This window comes from Barbus barbus (assembly GCF_936440315.1).
Source record: "Barbus barbus genome assembly, chromosome: 46".
NCBI lineage: Eukaryota > Metazoa > Chordata > Actinopteri > Cypriniformes > Cyprinidae > Barbus > Barbus barbus.
This window is the reverse complement of record NC_136724.1, coordinates 19,717,269-19,740,271: the sequence shown is the minus strand read 5'-3', so window position 1 is coordinate 19,740,271 and position 23,003 is coordinate 19,717,269. Positions and strand designations below refer to the sequence as shown.

At 35.9% G+C, this 23,003-nt stretch overlaps 1 protein-coding gene across 2 annotated transcripts in view; it reads left to right on the top strand.

Annotated features, from left to right (window-relative positions):
• Window positions 1-23,003, top strand: part of LOC306865272 (matrix metalloproteinase-16-like) — a 60,915-nt gene that overhangs the window by 19,202 nt on the left and 18,710 nt on the right. For both annotated transcript variants that reach the window (XM_079409795.1, XM_079409794.1), the window contains 3 exons: window positions 4,243-4,547; window positions 19,188-19,349; window positions 22,518-22,735. In XM_079409795.1, the coding sequence (XP_079265921.1) occupies window positions 4,243-4,547; window positions 19,188-19,349; window positions 22,518-22,735 (685 nt within the window). The remainder of the gene's footprint in view (window positions 1-4,242; window positions 4,548-19,187; window positions 19,350-22,517; window positions 22,736-23,003) is intronic.

Here is a 23,003-nt window from a genome sequence, read left to right as displayed (position 1 = left end):
TAAGCAGAAGTTTATCCACCTAGAAACAGACCCACCTCAGAAGGATGATTTAGACAGCTGAACAGCTCAAATAACAAATATTGTTACTGAATAATTCATGTAAGTGCTTTAACAAAATACTCAAGCTTCACATTTCTGCTTTTAAACTCTCTGGCCTGCTCTGATTGTGTTCATGTACAGTAAAAGTGTTTTTGCAAGCTGATGGACAAGACAAAATTACAAAAGATCAGTGTATCTTTTGATATGACATAAGTCAAACAATACAGCCCACTGAGAGAGAGAAAAAAAGAGCGCGATAGAGAGAGATTATGATTATGTAATGGTGGCTTTAGGCAGGAGTGTGTGTGTGTGTGTGTGTGTGTGTAGCCAGGCTGAGCAGATGGGTAGGCAGATGTTCCCCTCAGCAATCCCTGCTCTCTGTCTTGATCCAGACTGTACCACCCTTCACCTTCCCCCAACACAACAATGTGTAAGTTCACATGGTATGATCCAGGGTTGGGGGAAGGTGAAGGGTGGTACAGTCTGTCTTGATCCAGACTGTACCACCCTTCACCTTCCCCCAACCCTGGATCATACCATGTGAACTTACACACACACACACACACACACACACACACAAAGGTCTCTCCTCATCCTTATGCTTTAACAAGCACAAATAGCATCACTGTATGTGTGTGTGTGTGTGTGTGTGTTAGTCTGGGCTAATTGAGTTGGTCTCAAAGCAGTCTGTGTTCTCATAACCAGTGACACACACGCAGTCATTCACATAACTGACATAGTTTCAATATCGCGAGCAAAGGACTTGAAAGAACAAAGCGAGGTGTTGTGTATTCAGTGACTCTTTCGTGTGAGCCCTTGTGTTTACATGGTATAATACCACAATTTTTGATTTAACAGCATATGTAATGTTCACTGTTGTTAACTATTGATTTGGCAGAAGCCAGTTTGGGCCGTCCTGTGTTTTTGAAAATAAAATTTTCTCATCTGAATTCACAATTTAGTGGCTTAAATGATGCCAGGGTTCAGTACGAGCTCTGTGGAAAGCATTTGTGGCAAAATAATAGTTTTCTTTTGTTCCTCTTTTGAAAGTCACTTTGGATAAAAGTGTCTGCTAAATGCATACGTTTCATTCTTTCGTTGGAAGTAAACTAGGCCAGCGTATTTTTTAACAAATATACATTTTTAATCCATTCTATATTTATTAATATTATTTTAACATTTAATATAAAAATAATATTTTTAATAAATTTAAATATTTTTTTTAATAAAAAATATATATATCAATATACGTTATAAATATTATTATTATAACGTATGTTTGCGCCGTCATGATTTGTTTAGTAAAACTACATTTACGATTTAATCTTAAATTGAGTTGTAAATGGGCTAAATCTACTTATTTATTTAAATTCTTTTTTGATTTATAAATTATTTATATTTATAATTTTATTGATGGCTTTCAAAACTTTTAAACAAACAAACGTTCGATTTATTTTAATTCCACTTGCTGATTGCTACCTCAATTCAGGAATTTAAAAGTATTCTGAGGGGGTGTTCACACAACTCTGTTTTCAACTAAAAATGGAAAACGTTTTACGTGTTTTGGCCATTAATTTACACGACAACTACATTTTATGGGACTGAAAATGCAAACTTTTGAAAACGATACCGTTACCATCTCCGTGTTAACTAAAAATGCAAAATTCGTCAAATTTGTGCATATAATGTGTTTAGTACCTATGTGCGCAGGCGTGTAGTATTTACAAAGTGGCATCGCCAACTGGTCTGGTCAAAATTTTTGGTCGTTTTTGCGGATTCATGTGAACGGGAATCAGTTTGACAACTTGGCCATCTATACGTGAAACGTTTTAAAAACACAAAGGAAAAATGTTTCCGTTTTTAGTACATAACTGTCATGTAAACATACCCTCAATTTAATTCTGAAAGGTACACAACCTTGCTTAGTTTACTGGTCAATATCCTTGCTGTTGGATTTTCCATGAAAAGATTTCCTTCTGGTGGTGTAGCCTTGTGGTTAAAGAGCTGGACTGATAGCCAAACAGTTACAGGTTCAAACCCCAAAAGACGTGATCTATGAATTATAACCATTGTGCCCTCTTGACAAACACTTAACCCCTACCTGTCACTGTGATTTAACGCGGTTAGATTGTGGAAACGATTTCCACTGGCTCTGGTCATCAACCAAGTGCTTTCTGGCATCCAGACTTGATGCAAATTTATGCTTCTTTTCTCAGTGATTTTTTTTCAACTGAATAAATTCTCACACGGCTCTAACAAGCAGCCTTCACAGCAGCTGAGCTGAAAATCTAAGCCTAAAGAGGAAAATAAATATCTGAAGGGTCATGAAGTTCAAAGACAGGATTATGATTTCTGGGAAGTACAGCTGAGAAAGACAAGAAGAATACATGAACAGTGGAAGCCAGATGTTGATCTAATAGTTTGCGCTCACAGACAGAACAACTGTATGCGGATGATATCCAAACCCCATCCTGCACCACCTGAAGGGAATAAGAGAGAGAAATAGAGATAGAGAGCTTAGGTTTCCATGAGATATCATGTCTTGTAAATATTTTAAGAGGCACAGCTTTAATACAGTTTAAATTCCTCAGCACATTTGAGAAAACAGCTGCTACTGAGTTGATTGAGAGTTTTGGCTAATACACTATAGACACAAGCACTATACTGTAGTACCTGTACAAGAAAAGATACCCTCATGAAGGTACCTCGAGTAAATGTTAAAGTAACCCGTGGGAAACATATCAGATAGAAGTTCTAAAGTAAATGATAGTGTATGTACTTAAGCATCAGAGTCTGTGTAAGAAGATGAATCAGAAAGTGAGTCAGAATTTTAACCAACTGCTTTTGTTTCAGATTGGTTTGTGAATGAATCGTTCAAATAAACTGTAAACCAGTAAACGATTCAATAATTCAATAGAACTGTCTCAAAAGAATGATTTATTCACAACTGTGCTCTTTTGTAAATGTTGTCAAGTAAAAGTGAATATATATAATTATTATTATTAATTAATATTTTGAATGTGCTTTAATTTGTATTTCCAGTTTCATTTTCTTTTAAGTTTTAGCAATTTTCTAATGTGATTTTGAACAGAGGCAAAAGAAAATGTGGTTTGGTAAAGAGCTTAAAAACACATTTGAAACATAGCATGCACATCATTAAAAAATATGAGGTTTGAAAATATGCCCACATCAGGCAGCTTTTGTAGTGCAGTGAGCTGTTGGTAACCCTCAGTGAGAAAAAACCCCTGCTTCACCAGTAGCACCTCCAGCAGAGGAGCAGGAGAAGCAGCGGTTCCTGTTTTTCTTTCTTTCTGCAAGATTTCATGGAGTGAGATACACTCGCTCTGTTCCAAAACCCAGTGAGCTGTCTATATACAGCATTTTAAATAATTTTCAAAGTAAAAATTGTTCCAAAATGCCAGCTTTGTTAAGCTGCCTTATAAGGTGCATTTTGGTCAAATTTAAATGTGACCATGCGGTACTTTAGTAGTTGTATATCATTTCAGTATTTATTAATATTTTGAATTTAGTTTCAATTTTATACTTTGTTTTATTTCCATTTTAATTTAAGTTTAGGTTTGAGTAATTTGATGTGCTTTTGTCATTTTTATTCATTTGTAAATATTTCTATTCCAGTAATTTGGTAAAAACTTGTCCTTGTTACACGTTACATCCAATTACTATTATAATAACAATTAATTATGCATGATTACATGCAAGTAACCCTAAATCCTAATCCTAACCCTAACCATAAAGTACATGTAGTTAATTAATATTACTCATTACTTCAATATATAATTACACTGTAACAAGGACAGCTTAAAATAAAGTGAAACCAGTCATTTTAGTAATAGTAATTTCTAAAATGATGGTAATATTACTACTAATTATATATGTATTACTAATTTATTATTCATTTTATAACTTTTTTGTTTATTATACTTATATACTATACTTTAGCTTTATTTAAATTTAAAAAATTATATTTAACAACACTGCCTCACAGATAATTATTAAACAAAGAGACATATAAATATAATTTAATTCAACACAAAAATGTATTGATCAAAAATATGCAAATAGCAAACTGTATTGCAGTCAAATGTCCTGTGCATTTCATATTTATGTGCAACACAAAGTTGTTTATTTGGTCATTATATGTAAAATATAAACTTTCTGATTGTCCTCTTATCCTTTTTCCAGTATAAAAAACGTCACGCCTAAGGTGGGAGCGGAGGAGACCCACAACGCCATTCGCCGGGCGTTCGACGTGTGGCAGAACGTCACGCCACTGCGTTTCGAGGCAGTGCCCTACAGCGACCTGGAGCGCAACAAGAAAGATGTGGATATTACTATCATTTTCGCCTCAGGTTTCCACGGCGATAGCTCCCCCTTCGATGGAGAAGGGGGTTTCCTTGCACATGCCTACTTTCCCGGTCCGGGGATTGGAGGAGACACACACTTCGATTCGGATGAGCCCTGGACTCTGGGGAACCCTAACCATGACGGTACGTAAACCTGGTTATATTGGTCGCCAGCTTTATTGGAGAGTAAATCTCAGCACACTCTCCATTAAAGCAAATAACTTCATATGAGCTCTGCTTTTCTGGACTGCTCTAGAAAATGATGGAGTCTTACATGAAGTGTATATGTATTTGGTCAATTTTAACTACATTACTTTAAATGTAAAGCAATTGACATTTTGAGAGGGGAACTGGTTCTAGGGAATTTGTATCAAGCAAACTAGATATTCAACAGCATAACTGTATATTTGTTTGGTTTTCTGTTTGTGAAATAATCAGTACTTACGACTTATGGATAAATGTTCTACTATTTTTCTGTCGCATCATAATTTAAGCTTTTCCATGCTGACCTATTATTGTTATTGCACTGATTTCAGATTTAAACAGTGTGTACAAACAAATACAAACTGTGGACTCTTTACATAAAGGCATGCTGGTCAGATGGTCTCGTTCTGTCTTGGTGGGCAGTTCTTGACCAGAATAAGCTGCAGTGTATCAGACATTATGCCAAAGCTGGTCTCTGCAAGACCAGCTTGTCTCTGTCCAGTGTTGCCAGAGCTCTAGAAAAAATAAGAAACCCAGTCTGACAAACAAAGCCCAATTTACGCAAGTCAGCTTACAAGATATGCCAAAATAAGCATGTGTGTGGGCTGACTGTGTTAATTGTTGTATGGGATAAAAACTGTTTCTCCAGCTAATCTGAAGATTTTGGGAGCCAAAATCTAACAAACCTAAATCCCCAGCTGAAAATAACCCCCAAAAACTGCCACCTTTGACTATATAGGGAGAAAAACAATTGTGAGAAATAAAGTTAAAACAAGAAACTAGTCACAATTAGGAGATATTAAGTTACATTTTTAAGATTATATAAAATATTGTGAGATATAACGTTGCAACTGTAAGATATAAAATCACATTTTAAAATATATATTTATTTGTGACAAAAAAGTCACAATTGTGATATGTAAAGTTGAAATTATGAGATACAAAGTCACAATTGACAAACTCAAAATTCAGCAAACAAAAAACCTAGTAACCTTGCAATTTTATTTATTTTTACTCCAAGGCAGAAAAAAGGCCTCCATACTTCTATATTGTCTCCTTTAAATCTGCCCTCTCACCCTTCATTTCCCCTGCACTCATTACTAGCTATCTACAGTATTTTCTATATTTTCTACACTTGCCATCCTGCTATTACAGGTAACCTTTAGGAATCTCATTCACCACATTTAAAAATTGTTGCCATTTCTACCATCTATCCTAATAGCCCTACTTGCATACACTCACAAAGCACACAGTCAACAGGAGACAACACTCTGTCAAATCAGTCCCCTGCCTGTTGCCGGGGAGGTGGCGATCCGTTGCGGGTGCAGTTGTTGTGTTTGTTTTGTTGAGGGATTACAGCTCTCTGAAGCCTCACGTGGGCCTTCCACTCTCTGGTTGTGGACATACTCTCTACCTCTCCTCTGTCTCTCTGTCTTGTCACAGAGTTTAGCTGTAAGTAGGTCAGCCAGTGTGTAAAGCAGTAAGTAACAGGGACTCTGGGAGCATAATAAGGGGGACACAGCTCATAAGATGTTTAGTCTGGGTTAGGGGGACAGACTACACAGAAAAATGGGATTTTATGGCTATTTTCAAATTCTTACCTTCCCTTTCACTTTTATCACCCTGCTTGGTTTAACAAACAGACAGAACATTTTGGCTGGGCTGTGGAACTGTCCCTGTCTCTGTCTGTGTGTGTGTGTGTGTGTGTGTGTGTGTGTGTGTGAAGGAGAGCAGTTAGACCTCACAGCAGGAACAATCTCCTGGTCTCGTTCTAGGCTGAGAGAAAGAGAGATTTCTGGGATGATAAAGGTGAAATACACAGAATAGAGCGAGAAAACCATTTGTTTATAACTGCAGCTACACGTTAGCATCAAAATAGTCAACAGATGAAGCTATGTTGCTTCTTTCCTGCTGCTATGGACATCATGGTGAGGTGGTTTAAAATGATCCAAACGGTTGTAGGCTCAAACCAATAACCTGTGCTAGTAGATGCCACAACTACATCTAAATCTATTGAAGACCATTCCAAAATTAGTTTTAAACATCCAAACTTAACTGTCAATATTATTATTACTTAACAGTTTTTTTTTTTTACTTTTTAGTGCCAAAGACCCCCAAATATTAGGATCCCTCTTCCTCAAATATACATTTGTAAAGGATGTGTATTTTTGTCATTTTAATAAAATAAATGAAATAAAAATGAATATTAATACATTCAATAAATCAATAATAAAATAAATAATACATTTAATAAAAAAAAATAAGTGTGATATTATTCAGATGTTTCCCAAATTAAATAACTGCCTTTTATATTGTCATTGTATTAAAGCAAAAATATTAAAATATTATATGAATTAAATGATTTATGTTTAATTATAATATTATATAAAAATTTGCTTTTTAATATACTCTTAGATGAAATATACAAACGCACATACAATACGATTCAGGCGTGTGAGGCATTATATTTTAAATTTTTAAATATTTTTTTAAAAATAAATACAAATAGTACAGTATGTTAACACTTTAATTGACATCCCTAATAATAACAAAACAAATCATAATTTATAACTTAATAGAAACCAGATCCTAGTTCGAAAACCCATGCCATGTCATCAAGATTTGCAAAATTCAGATCTGCCTTCAGCCATCAAAGAACCTGTATGTAACAAGAAAACCTCTAATATTTCCAGCTACTCATACAGGCACCATACCTGCACATTATGCTCTTGAAAAGATAAGCATGTTTTGTTTTTCACCAAAATGTCCCCAGGGAGGGATACGCACAGGCGAACACAGATTCTGACAGATTTTGAAGTTTCTCGCACTCTTATGTTGATGCGATAACATCGGCTACAGTGAAAATATGGAACATTCATGTGGCTGCACTCATGCAGGAAATTAAAATTCCAGAGTGATATTTTCTCTCCCTCACCCAAATCAGGGTGAGACGGGGTTTGCCAGGTTAGAAAAACAATCGAGAGTGAAGAATGCCCTGAATGTTTCGTGAATCAGGAGACATGCCTAAAGAGTTGAAAAATTTCTCCTACATTTCTGATGAACACATTTAGTCACACGTGTGGGGCCGTGCACAAGAGTAGGCAGGAACCATGGCACGTGTCAGAGCGGTGGGAGGGAGGAACATCTGAAAAGAACAAGCTCTGCTGGAAGAGAATAACTGGCAAGATAAGAGTGGATGATAAAATAAATGTAAAGAGGAACTTTTGTATTGCAAATCCACATGGGTCAGTTGGCTGTCAGCGTCGAGAAAGAGCAGTGTGTGTGTAGAAATATGGATTAGAGATGTGCAAAATGACATTTTCAAAATCGACCAGTCAGTGGGTTGTTTGTTGACTCAATAATCATAAGATAGATAGATAGATAGATAGATAGATAGATAGATAGATAGATAGATAGATAGATAGATAGATAGATAGATAGATAGATAGATAGATAGATAGATAGATAGATAGATAGATAGATAGATAGATAGATAGATAGATCGATCACTGGAATAAATAAAATTTAAAATATATTCAAATTGAAACCAGTTATTTAAAATTTCCATATTTCACGATAATATATATATTTTTTTTCATCAAGTAAATTAAAAGCAATAATTTTGGCTTTTGGCTATTAGTACAAATATATCTGTGTTACTTATGACTGGTTTTGTGCTCCAGGGTCACATTTATCTATTGTTATTTTCATATACAAAAAAAAGAAAGAAAAACATATAATTTTATCTGACATCAGCAAAAAAGATTTTATGTATAGACACACACACACACACACACACATATATATTAATGATAGAAACACATATAGATAGAATCAACACTATTTATCACCATGGTGGCAGTAAAAAAAATTAAATAAAAAAAATCAGCAAACTATTTTAAATCGTGAATCGTTTGCCAAAGATTCACAATCTAATCAAATCCTGATGAATACAACACATTATAGAAGTTAAATGCAAATGCAGTTTAATGCTGTCTTCAAACTGCTCCATTCATGTTGTGTCAGAATTACTGTAATTATGAAATGACAACTCTGAGACTCTGAGCTTTTCACATCCTCAGACGCTGAAATTATTCATTTCTATGGCAACTCTTATAACGGCAAAACAGATGCATGTGCGGCTTTGTTCCTGATGACATCCAAACGTAATCACTACATTAATTCACTTCTAAAAACATTGAAGAATAAACAAATTGCATCAAATAATATTGACAAGAGAATTTGGCGTTTTCATAGTTCAACAAAAATGTGAATGTTTTTTTTTTTACCACTTGCAACCTCATAATGATAGAATTTCTGTCATGTGACCGGTCTGTGATGCCAAAAACAGCAGCTGAAGAGCCAATCCAAAATACACACATAATATAATACAGTACACTGCCCTCCAAAAGTTTGGAAACACCCCTGGCAAAGTGTGGTTTTGGACGATATCAGCATAAATCCTTATCAATGACCCCAAGCACACTTCCAAGCTGTGCAAATCCTATTTGGAGAGGAAACAGTCAGCTGGCATCATGTCTGTCATGGAATGGCCTCCCCAATCACCCGACCTCAACCCAATTGAGCTACTATGGGAGGAACTGGACCATGATGTCCGTAAGAAGTGTCCAACCAGTGTGAATCATCTTTGGGAAATCTTTCAGGAGGCTTGGAGTAATATACAGTATCAAGTCAATGTTTGAATAAACTGACAGCTCGGATGCCCAGATTATGCAGAGGTGGATATTTTGATGAATCGAAAATTTAATTTTTTTCTATGTATAAACTGTTTAGGTAATAAAATATGTTTTTGTAGTTTGTGTTGTCCCTTATCAGTGCAAAATGATTAATTAAAATTAAAAAATTATTCATGCAAATATTGTCCAAAACCCCACTTTTCTAGGGCGTTTCCAAACTTTTGGAGGGTAGTGTATATGTCAGAATTAGCATTTATGAATAATATGTGATTTGAATGGCCTGCAGACTGTACTGTATGTGATCCATATCCTGTATGTGTAAGGAGAGCGACTCATGCTGGTACACACCAGGCATGCTCTCAAAATAGGCTCTCACCCACCGACTGGAGCATTAGCATTCCATGTGGGTAGCAGCAGCACCTTCCGCCGGCACAGCCTGCCTCGCTCTCTGCATCTCTCACTTTGTCCCTCACTTTCCATTCAAAATTTGCCTCACACAGCATTGTGAGTAAGGCTTGGATAACTTGACGTGTGTGTGTGTTTAAACACTGTCCTTAATCTCTCCTCTCTCTTGTGAGTGTCTATCTCAAATCCACTTCCTCTGGATTCCGAGCAGCGTGTTTTTATTCATCCCTTGTTATCTTGCTAAACTCAAAGGAGTCTTGAAATGCAAACTTAGATTCTGTCTTTCGTCTTATTACAGCAACTTATGTGAATTTAGTGCAAAGTGAGCTCATAAATATGGATTCTCATTAAGCTGTACTGGAAATGCTGCTGTATGGAATTTGACGCTAACAAAAAGGCTGTGACAAGCGTAAAAGAAAAAAAAAATGATGAAGAAAAAAAAAAAAGCAAAGTTTAATAGGGTAAAACTGTGATCTGTGTGAAAAATCTAATTGCAATTTTTATGATAAAAATTGTGATTGCGATTAAAAAAAAAAAAAAAGGTTGTCTGTAGTGCTGCACAATTTGGCAAAAAATTGTTTATTTATCAACTAGAATATAATAACTATTATGCAATAATGATAATTATTATACCTAGTAAAATTATTAAAGAAAACAAGATACATTGCTATTGCAATATTTCACTGGGGAAAATCAAATTTGGCTAAAAAAATTATCAACTATAATAAATATTATATAATAATTATAATTATATAATAATTGTTATTACTAGTAAAATAATTAAACAAACCAAGAAATATTACTATTGCAATATTTCACTGCAAAATAAAATAATTTTTAGTAAAGTATGTATTTAAATAAAACTATTATTATTATTATTAATAAATAAAATAGTAATAATATTAATAAAATAATACAATTAATAAAAAATTATATTATATTAATAATTTAAATATACAATGCTAAAATTTATGGCTGTCTTATTTTTTATTTTTTTAAAGGTTAAAACATGTAGGAAGTCCAGTTGGCTTATAAGCATTTCTGTCTGCGAAGATTGCGAAGATGGTTGGCACATTTTGAGATACCATAAGCAGATTATAATATCCAAAAGAACATGAAGGGCATATATTTATTTAAATGACATTGCCGACTTTGCGATTTGATAATTGCATGATTGCGATTTCAGCTTTATAACTAATCTAAATATTTTTTAACAAATCTTTAGCCATGGGCAAGCATAAATATTCTACAATAGCACTGCGTTTTTAAGATGGTTTGTGTTCAAGGTCAGCATATTTATTGGTCAGGATATAGATCTGAATTTGAAACAGAAAAAGCAGCGGTAGAGCCAAAGTAAAGGGCGTAAGTCTAGACGTGAGAGCTGAACAAGAGGAAGAGAGGGGGGTTTGGACAGATGAAGAGAAAAGAGAGCCGGAGAGAGAAAGAGAGATGGCCGAGCAGCTGTTCTCTCCACAATGCTTCATCTGTTCGCGGGCACCAGCTCGTTTCTTCACACCCAAGAATGAACCTGAACCTGATCTCTCCTGGAATCAGCCACGGGTAACAGAAGAACGCCAGGAATCCGAGTACTCAGCGCTCTCTGTCTCTCTCGCTCCCTCGTTCTCCATTCCTGATCCAATTATCCAGCGAAGGTCTAACAAAAGCCCTCTTGTTCTCAACTTTCCCATGTTTTTAAATCACCACTCATGTTAAAATGAAGACTAATAATGTTTCTCATCCATGATTCGTCTGATTTGCAGTTCAACTGCGTGTGCTTTATGAGCTGTGCTGATGCTAGGCCTACTGTTTTTATGGTCCACCGTAATGATTTTTCCACTGTTAGCATTGTGTTCTTAGCAACATCTGTTTGCTGAGTACAGAATCAGCAATGGTTTGTTTGTGAGGTGCGATAGCAATGTTATGCGAGCAAACTCTAATGGATTTGGCTAGCAGAGAATAGCATTAAGCTGGTCTATTTGTAGGGTTTGCTAGCAGGGTGTAATGACTTGTGTTAGCAGGGTGTAAAGAAGAGAACTAGAGCAACAAAGTAGTGATTAGCATGAAACTGTTTCTGAGGAACGGAACAGGCATGAGAGCGATTCAACTTGAAAACCTTTCAAAAGTTTGTGTGAGATGCACATGTATGACACCTAGCAACACCTAACAAACAGTTAGCGATGTACTTTAAGCTAATACAATACAGCAATTAGTCAAATTTCTTACTTTATATGCTGCTTAAACTCATTTAGCAAACATTTTCAGAGTCAGCTGTGTAAGAAATTAGACTCTTTGTTGTTAATAGTACACCTGCAAATCAAATGCTAACACTGCACCTGCAAAGCTAAGTGTTGCTATTGTGTTTCTGTATGCATTATTGTTTGAGTCTCAGTTAGTGGAACGCCTTTATAGTTGCTGTGTCTTTTCAATTCGGTGTTTTCTCAATTGAATTATTTAGGTGTAAATTATTTTCTATGCAGCTGCTAAAGTAGCACATAGCAAGCATTGCGGAATGCTACTTTTCTCATCGCTGATCAGAATATAGGCAGTTATAAGCTGGGTAAAAAATAAAGAGAGTGCTGCGCTTGTCTGTGCCAGTGATTCTTAACATTAATTACATAACTGCTTGTTTTCGACTATTTTTTTTTACATAAAATGAGAGTTTCGATATATGTTACTAACCACAAATGTATAATATAATACCTATAAATATATAATAATTATTACTTGTAAAATTATTAAAGAAAACATGATATATAACTTATATATAATGATATATAATATTTCACAGCAAAATAAAATAATTATAAAGTAACATTTTGTATAAAAAACTAATATTATAATAAAAAAATACAATTAATAAAAAATAATATATTAATATGCAATTATTTATTTTATTTTATTTTTACATTTTTAAATGTTAAAACATGGAGAAATCCCAGCTGGCTTATAAGCATTTCTCTCTACAATTTATGTAATTAACCACGATTCATTTTGTGATTTCAGAAGTTTCTCAAATTATATGTTCTTTCATTAAAACCAATACTTATTGAGGTGGAAAAAAAAATAATATTTTCCTTATTTTTTAAATATATGTATAATTATTTTAATATATTAATATTAATATATTAAATATTGTTTAGTCATTTTTAGGCTCCCTTGTAGGTCCCGGCCAACCAGCTAACAAAATAAGAACGTGTTGCTATTCAAAAAAATAAGAACGTGTTGCTATTCAAAATGGTTCCCATGAAAACATTATTTCTGAAAGTTCTCTAAACATACAAAAATCCAGTTTTGTAAATAGCTATGCAAAGTTTAAGGGAACATGACTAGTGCAAAGATTATCAGAATGTTACTTTTGAATGTTCTTTGAATATTCTAAAACAAGTAGTAACATTTAAAAGATGTCAGACGAACATCCAACTAAAACGTTTCAGATAAAAACACGTTCTAAAGTTTTTGTGCTAATATTTTAGAACATTATTTAAGACAAGATAAATTAGAATGGGCATTCTATGCCATTTTGTAGTATAAATAGTGCGAGTAATGGGTTCACACTGAAAACTCCAAATAGAAATAGTGCAATTTAAATTTACCCGGATGATGCAGTTAATTTACCAAAAAAAAACAAAAAAACAATGGAAGTGTGAAATGTTGGACACTTCATGTACTCTACTATCACAGCTTTAATTATGTAGCAGAGGGGAGGGGCTGTCAGATACCTATAATAAATGACAAAATAACCTTATAAAATTCATACACTACACAGCTGAGTACATTGCATTGTGTAAATAAGTGTAAGTGTAAATATAGGTGCATAGTGTATACCGTTCCCTGTTAACTGGGTATATGGTTGAGAACCACTGGTCTGTGCTATTTTGTACTATAATTTAGCCTTTCTGCTACACATAATGTCAAAAATATACTTAATTTCCTTATGTAGCCTAGTAGAAAGGCTGAATTTGCTAAAACAGCAACACAACAAACTGGCACACTGGCTGAAACTAGTCAAACATTCACACCTGTATAACTGTTACACACAGCTTTGTTCATGATCTCCATGTGATGGTGATGATATAATAGATACTACTTAATGCGCAGAAGGAAAAAAAATTGAACACAGTTCACTTTAAAAGACGGGAAAAGCATTTCTCTCAAAGAGACCTGTTATGCCTCGGGCGTTTACTATTTTCTCTGAAATCCTGTTGACAAGGCTGTAAGTGTGGGCCACCAATAGCTTTACACCAGTGCAGAAACAGATTTAGCATTGTACTAGCCAGACTATAAAGAGGAAGACAGTATAACGAAGGTAATTTAATCAAATAGAGTTCTTGTCCTCTTATACCAGTGCTTCCATCTTTAGTTGAACAGGACGTTTGTCCTCCAGCAGAGAGGAAATCCGAATGGGATATAAAAAGGGTGTAACGTGCCCCGAGGGTATCCTGACTGATGTCTTTGTGTTTAGAAGACGCCTGGTGCCTCCGCGTCACAAAGGTTCACACGCATTCACACGTTCTTGCCTTCTGAATTGCTCCCCGTTCCCTTCAGAAACACTCGAGTGATGTCATATCCTTTGAAGGCTAATGAATCCCTGAAAGTTCATCAAGCCGTTCGCTGTTATGGAAATAATTTCCTGGCAGTGCACGTGGCAGAAACGCTTGTCAGTCATTCAGTGGTGTGGGATGATCCACTTCGACATTTCCCATCTCGCGTTTGGAATTAAGCGGATGGATCCATCATCTGTAATCAGAGCCCAGGTCTCTGGAGTCATGTGTTTGTGTGTGTGTGTGTGAGGCCGTGCGAGTAGGAAGTTCATCACGCGGATTAAAAATTCATCACTCATTTGACTACAAGCGAAACTGACATTAGAAAGAAGGTGTGTGTGTGTGAGAGAGAGAGGAACATTTTACTTAGTCTCTCCTGCATGATGGGACACATGTACCAACTTTTGTGTTTCTATCTCAACAAAAATGTGTACCATGGTATTGATAATGCAATGTTTTTTTGCTATGCTATGCTAGTGCATTTTTGCATTTTCATTTTACCATGGTGCAGAGATGATAATACTATGGTACTTGGAAATTTGCCTAAATTCTGAAATGCAAGTATCATGGTTTTTACATGATACTCCAAGGTACTTCCAAGAATAGCATGGTCCAGTTATGCTAAATGTCCAAAAAATGCCTTTGTGCTTTTTGCAAGCATTTACCGTGGTAAAATCATAGTAATATTTTAAGTATTTTTACCGCACCTTAGAGTGCCATGATATATTATTATGGAAATCATTCAGCATCTTGGTATATATCAATGTACCATATAGCGTCACCATGTTTTATTGGACATTCACCATGGTAATACCAGTATTATTTTAAGTTCCTTTGAGTACCATATAAATACAATGGTATTTAAATGATGTTTTATTAACAAAGTTCGGGAGGAGCACGTCAGATACTTAGCCTAATTAAACACAAGTGGTACGCAATCAGTCAATCAACTCACGGACATAAATACAGCTGACATACCTCCACTCATTTGACGGTCTATCAGCATCCCTCCACCACCCCTTCTCCACCAATATCACTAAGTTCTCACCATACCACGGGGGGATACTCTGGGTTCGGGCCCTTCCCGAGCTCAGAGCCCTTCCCCAGGACAGCACGCCAACTACGTATTACCATACTCGCCAAATACGCATTACGTAACTCGTGCTAAATATATGTAAGTGTGAACTCGTGAAATACCAATGTAATCAAGGCATATATCCAAACACCATGGTACTACCATGTTTTTGGAGATTTTCCATGGAGTAACCCTTTAAAGGGTCAGTTTACCTGGAAATAAAAATTGTCACCATTTAGTCTCAAGTTGTTCTAAATTCATGCACTTACTATTTTCTGTGTACTTTCATTTTGGGGTATTTGTTTGTTTTGATTCACTAGGAAAAGAACTGGTTCATAGGAATCATTTGCTTGTTTTGATTCACTAAAAGAACAACTAGTTCCTAAGAATCAATTGTGTTGTTCATTTGTGAATCAGACAACACTGGTTGCACTCTTTGATTCACTAAAAGAAACTGGCTCATTCAAACCAGAGTCATTCACTTGGGAATTTAAATACCGCTCTTTCTCTCAAATACACTGCCTGCGCTGTGTTTTTCATTTTTCTGTGGAGAGAGCATAAATGAACTACATTTTTACATTTTATCACAAAATATAAATGGTGTTTTGCCTGCTTTGGGGTGGCCATGGCTATGTGGATACTAGCATGTTGCTATGTGGTTGCTGGGTAGTTACACCCTGCCTTAAAGGGACAGGACAGTTCACCCAAAAAAAATCATTTACTTGGAAAACAGTTTATGGGTGATCTAATCTCTTTAATCAAAAGAGCCCAGATGGCTGTATATTGCTTAGATCCATGCTTATATTTAAGTCTAGGATTTCAGTGTCATTTATGGCCGTGGCGTAAACAGCGAGGGATGATTTATGCAGAAAAGTTTTGAAAAATACTACTAGTGATCTCCCTAATTTCAGACAGTTCCAATGCAGCCCACTTTCTATCTTACAACAAAGTCTCTTTAGATCTCGCACTCCCGCTGTCCCGTTACTCCTAAATTCTTAATATCACTTGTGTTGTGTTGTGTACTGTACGTACAGTTTGTTTCCTTCTAATACCCTACCAAACTAATATTTTTCTCTGATAACAGAACTGAAATTGGTCTTGTGGGTTTTGTTCGCTCAGTAGCGTTTGGTCAATTGTGTATTTTGCAGCGTTTCAAAGCCGTCAGCTTTGATGCCGGCAAATTCTCCAGGGTGATGTTCCATGCGCAGAAATAGACCGAAATATCCAGGAATGCAAAAAGCGTCATTTGATCTGCGTCTCCTTAGCCGAGCAGTTTAAATAAAACACAAGTTGACTGAATAAAAAATGTGTCAGATTCATTGGTGTCAGCAGAGAAAAGAGGGAAAGATAGCGAGACAGAGCGAGTCACAACTGAAGGAGAATAGAAAAGACAGATGTCGGTCTGTAGCTGCTGATGTGGCCGTCATGGCCGCTCTGTCCTCTGCGGTTCTCATTTAGCGTCGCATAACGTCTGCCTTACTTTGGTGTTTGGACTGTTTTCTGGCCTGTGGCGTAAAGTCCCGCTCCAAACCATCACGGGGCGAGCAGGGTGGGGTTTTCCATTTGTGCACAGAGGGAAGATGCTCTGCGTGGATGTTTGATGTGAGGGTGTGTAGTGACAGGGTTCATACTGTAATGAATCCCAGCAGTAGCTGTGGTTACTCCAGATGAGTTATTCTGGAGTGGAAACAGAGATGGATAACAATTATGCACACAAACAACCACACGCACACAGGCAGACAGCAGCTTTGATTTTGACATATCTTTATGCACTCTGTCACATTTGCTGTAAATTTTGTGGAATTTTTTTTCTTTTAGAGCTCATGTGTGAACTAGCTCTGACTGCATACAGTGCCCTCCATAAGTATTGGAACAGTAAAGACAAAATTGCTCTGTTGGTTGTGGAGTCAAGACATTTGCAAATATGATTAAAAGATGAATATGAGACAAAACTACAGAATGTCACATTTTATTATTAGCCGTTTCAACACATACATGTTTTACCAAATAAAAAGAACAGCACTTTTAGAGTTCATCCCACTCATTGATGTGAGCATAAGTATTGGGACAGTTGAACATAAGGCAGATATAAAATATTAAAAGCTATTATTTAGTTGCATATCCCTTGCACACAATTACAGCAGTGAGTCTGTGACCCATAGACATCACCAGACATTTTCTTGAATATTGGTAGGCAAGATGGTTTTGTACCCTTCCAAATTCATTCTGCTACTGTCATCATACATTAAGTCATCAGTAAAGTTGAGAGGGCCTGTTCCAGAGACAGCCATGCATGCCCATGCCATGACATCACCTCCACCATGCTTTACAGATGAGGCTGTATGCTTGGGATCATTTGCAGTTCCCTTTTTTTCTCCACATTTTTGCTTTCCTATCACTTAGATAGAGGTTCATCTTTGTCTCATCGGTCCATAAACACAGTTCCAAATCTCTTCTGGTTCACATTTGTGCTTTTTTGCAAACTCTAATCTTGCCTTTCTATTTTTGGTGCTGGTCAGAGGTTTGCATCTTGCTGTGTAGCATCTGTAATTCTGTGTCAAAGTCTCCTGAGGACAGTAGATTGTCAGAGCATCACCCCAGCTTTCTGGTAGTTGTTGGTGATTTTACAGACACGTCTTTTAGGATTAATTTTCACAGCTTTTATGATTTGTCTGTCATCAACTACTGTTGTTTTCTCAGCCGATCAGGTAGTTGTTGGTTGCTGGTGGTTTCCAAACTCTTGATTTCTCCATGCCCTTTGTTTTTGCTAGAGCTCTAACTGACTTCCTCTTTTCTTTTAGCATCCACATTGCTTGCTTTTCTCTCAAAGTCAGCTCCCTCATCTTCATCCTGGTTTGTGTGTATCATCATCGAATGCAAGATTCACAATACAGAAGTAATGGATATAACTGATACGACACATTCCCTGCTTTTAATATCTGAAGAATTAATGCAACAGGACACAGCTGATCACTTAGAAAGACCTGTGAGCCAACTGTTCCAATACTTATGCTCACATCAGATAGAGGGATGAAACTCTAAAAGTGCTGAACTTCTTAGCTGGTAAAACATGTATGTGTTGAATCACCCAATAATAAAATGTGACATTCTGTAGTTTTGTCTCATTTCTGTAGTTTCAATTTGGTACCAACTATTTCATAAGAATGATATGTCTGCTTTGAAAAAAAAACACTCATTTGAGTTGATCATTTTAGAATTGTACTACTGGACTCACTCTTAATTCGCTAAAACCAACTCATAAGAGTAATTAGTTTGCTTTCATTCACATTCATTTAGCAACTTTGGATAAAAGTGACTTTAGATAAAAAAAAAGAACCAGCTCATAAGAATCGTGTTTGTTTTGATTCACAAAAATTAACATACAAGAAAAAATAGCTTTCAAGTGTCCTTGGTACAGTTTAATTCACATAATAAATAGCTTTTAAGAGTTGTTTATTTGGGAATGGGACTACAGTGGTCATACTGTATGTTTTTAGCTCACTAAAAACGAACCAGCTTGTAGAAATTGTTTGTTTTGATACACTGAAAAAGAACTCGCTCGTAAGAATCATTTGTTTATTTTGATTCACTAAAAGATGAAATGGCTCACAAGAGTCAATGTGTTTTGATTCATTCAAATGAATCAACTCATAAGAATAATTGATTTGGGAATCAGACCGCATGGTTACATGTCATGTTTTTGAGAAAAAAGCTCCAACAACTCAATAAAGGGACATCAGAGAATTTTAACGACATCTTAACCAAGATATGGTACTTTCATCGTAATAATTTACAGTGATATAAATGGGTTTATGTGTGCTGCAGTATGACTCAGTGATATGTGTGTGTTTTGTGTGTACAGGGAATGACCTCTTCCTGGTGGCGGTACATGAGCTGGGTCACGCGCTAGGCCTGGAGCACTCCAACGACCCCACTGCCATCATGGCCCCCTTCTACCAGTACATGGACACAGAGAACTTCAGACTGCCACATGATGATCTGCAGGGCATCCAGAAGATCTACGGTAAGATTCACACAGAATAATTCAATTCATAACATACTTTTTCTACACTGGGAAAAAAAACTATTTTTTTCAACGTAAGTAAAACTTGAAGTGCGGATGGGATGGATTATTGAAGTACATTTTACAATAAAATGCTATTTCAGTCTTTTGTATTGTTTAATTTCATGTGTTGCTCATGAAAGTTTGTTTCCACCACAGAATAAAAATAGGTCAATTCAACTTTTTAATCTTACAATTCTGACTTGAAGTCGCAATTCTGAGAATTGCATCTGACAACTGAGACTTCTTTCTCAGAGTTTACATGTCACAATTATTTATGGAATCAGATTTTGGTATTTAATTCTGACTGCAACTTCTCAAGAAACGAATGAATCTTTGAAACTGCAAAAAAAAAAAAAAAAGGAATCGCAGGCAAAATTTTTGACTTTGCATTCAAATAAGCTGCATGCTTTGCTAAGTCTTCATTTACGTTACCTGAGTTTATGTTCGCCATTCTGGCATAAATTCCTCATGGGGTGGGGCTAGCAGCGGTGAGTTCTCATTGGCTGGTGAGTTTTTGATTGATAGCGTCTTGACCTGGAAGTGAAGACATCAGTCTTATGTTGTTTAGTTGTGCGACCAAGAATTTGTAAGTGGCAACCTATTAAAAAAAACAAAAGTAAATTTTGAGATATAAACTCTGGATTAAAAAAAGAGTCAAGTTAAAATACATTTTAAAAAGTTGCAGTTACCTTATTTCTTTTTTTATTCCATTGCGGAAACAAGTTTTTATAGTTAAGGTCAATGCACACTGAGTCTAAAATTTTCGTCCTAAATTTTCACACGTTGAAAAATAAATATGACCTCATGTTGTGTCAATCACGTTTACACACTGCCTCCAAAACTTTCATCCGTCATAAAAAAATTCGGATAAGGTTCGATTTTCATAGCAAACATTTTGATTGGGAAGGATGACGAATACGAAAAAAACGGAAAAACACATACGAAAATTTCGGACTCGGTGTGCAGTGGCCTTTACTTGTTTTGTTTTTTTGTAGTTATTTGTGAAATTGTCTAGTAAAATGTTTAAAAGGAAACCCTACACCAATTTTTTTTTTTTTTTTTTTTTTTTTTTTTTAACAGTGTAACACTAAATATTAAACCTCAGTGTGTAGCTCAAATCAGAACCCCCTTAGCAACCACATAGCAACACCCTGGCAACCATTCATGCTTTTCTTATAAAATATAAAAATCTACTGCTTTGTGTTTCCCTCTGCTCCTTCACCCCCATCCAGAAAAACACTAAAATGCACGTTCCTGAGATGTTCATATCCTCTTTCCTGGACCCCGTCCAACATCCGACCCTTTGGTCTTCCTCTTTCCTCCTCCTGACACAGGATGAGACCGCTGAGGGTGGAGATACTCATACATCTTATGTATCATGCACACATTCCCAACAACGTTCTCTCAATATCCATCACTCTCTCCAGAGCAGATCTCTGTTTCGTTAGCCCTGTGTTATGTAACATGAAGGGCTGTAATCCTCGCTCTATTTCAGGAGATTTGATTTCAGACGGTCACTCCTCTCTGTGGTTCTGTGGGCTGCTTGCATCTCCAAAGGGCTAATCCTGTCAGGCCGCCCTCCTGCCTGATTCATACTTAAAATCATTCATTATTTTCGCTATTTAATCCCCTATCCTTTCATTATCACAGAGGATTTCTTGACCTCTTGATCTGCAGGCTCGTAGCGTTCTGTCGGCTCTTCCAAAAATCTGACATCTTAGTTCATTGTGCTAACAGCTTGAACTCTTCAGCGTGGGTCAGCCGTCTGCTGTGCTGTGATAATGAGTCCACAGATAATCGAGGTGTATGCTGGACTGTAATTGATGGGAGAGCACATGATAGCACTTTTTTTATACCACAGTCCAGATGAATATTATAAAACCGATTTATTTGGTCAACAAAATTGTCTAGCTTCTTTTACCTTTATTTTCAAATTAATACAATAAAAATAATATATATATTATAATAAATGTTATACAATGTTGTCACAGTTCACTAGGGAGCAAGGAACGAGGAGTACTTCAAAACGAGAGTGTTTAATGTCCAACAGGGTACTCAGGGAACATAGGAGACACAGGAACACATGGAGAGACGTTCAGAACTGACAAACACTAACTGAAAGGACTGGGGCTTATAAACACAGGGTAATCAGGGAGGAAGATGAGACACACCTGGAATCAAATTAACAATCAACATGAGGGAGAAACTGGGTCACAGGGAACACATGGGGAACACAAAACAGTCCATACTCCTGACAAATGTATGATTTAAAAAAAAAAAAAAAAAAAAAAAAAAATATATATACATATATACATTAAATATATAATATAAATAATTTATAAAAAGTAATCTTAAAAAAAAAAATTTAAATGACACTTATTGAATGATTTATTTATATGTCTTTACAAAAGTGACAACAGAAATATGATGAATTAGAATTCCAGTTTACAATGGGTAAGGGGTATTCATAAATTTTATATAAACACAATAATCATAAACTAATATAAGGTTAGGCTAATGACATATATTACTTGGTGAAATAATTGTGATATATACATATGCTACAAAAAAAAAAATGAAATTAAATTAAAATAAAAAATATATAAATAATACAAATTATTTTTATAATATACAATTTATAATAATAATAATATTTTTTCAATGTAATTATGAATTATTTTATTATTTTATTTATTTATTATTATCATTTATTTAATTTACATACTTACTGAATTATTTATTTTATATGTCTTTGTAAAAGTGTCAACGGAAATAGGGGCGTTTGTACACAATGCATTTAACCTCTAAAACCCCTTTAAGCTTGCTTTTATAAAATATAATAAAACCGCATCATGATAAAACACAATATTTATAGAATCATTAAATGTATTATTCCTAAAAATGTATTATTCCACAAAGTAGTGTAGTGCATTAGCTTAACTGTAGGCTGTTTACTATTGCAAAGCTAATGGCACATTAATATTGAATTTAGACTGTATGTATTATGAGACAAGATTTTGCCATTTATGAGGAGGTTTTAACTACAACCGCCCTTAATTATGATAAAAATCACTAAAACTGGAAAACATTTTGATAACCCTCGTCTCTCTCTCTCCTTCTCTTCAGGACCTCCAGATAAACTTCACCAGCCCACGAGACCTCTACCGACAGTCCCACCGGCCCGCTCGCACCCTCCCGCAGATCCACGCAAAAACGACAGGCAGACGCGACCCCCACGAATACCGACCGGCGACAAACCAATGCACCCCAACGCCAAGCCAGACATCTGTGGCGGTGGCTTCAACACGCTAGCCATCCTCAGGAGGGAGATGTTTGTCTTCAAGGTAAGCCAACGAATGAGACATTCAGTGCCTGTCAGAAATACACAAAACAAACAGATTCATGTGTCTTGATTACAATATGAAACGAGCTCATTTCAAGCTTATGGTCTCATAACTGCCACTCTTCAATGCTGTGTTTAGAGCGCTGGCAGCTTCAGCTGACAAACACACACACACACGTGGCGGCCGCAGGAAGCGTTTCAGCCAGCGTTACGCCTCCCTGTCTGTGGGTGTTTTCTCTTTGTTCTCTCAGCGCTTGTACTGAAGGAAA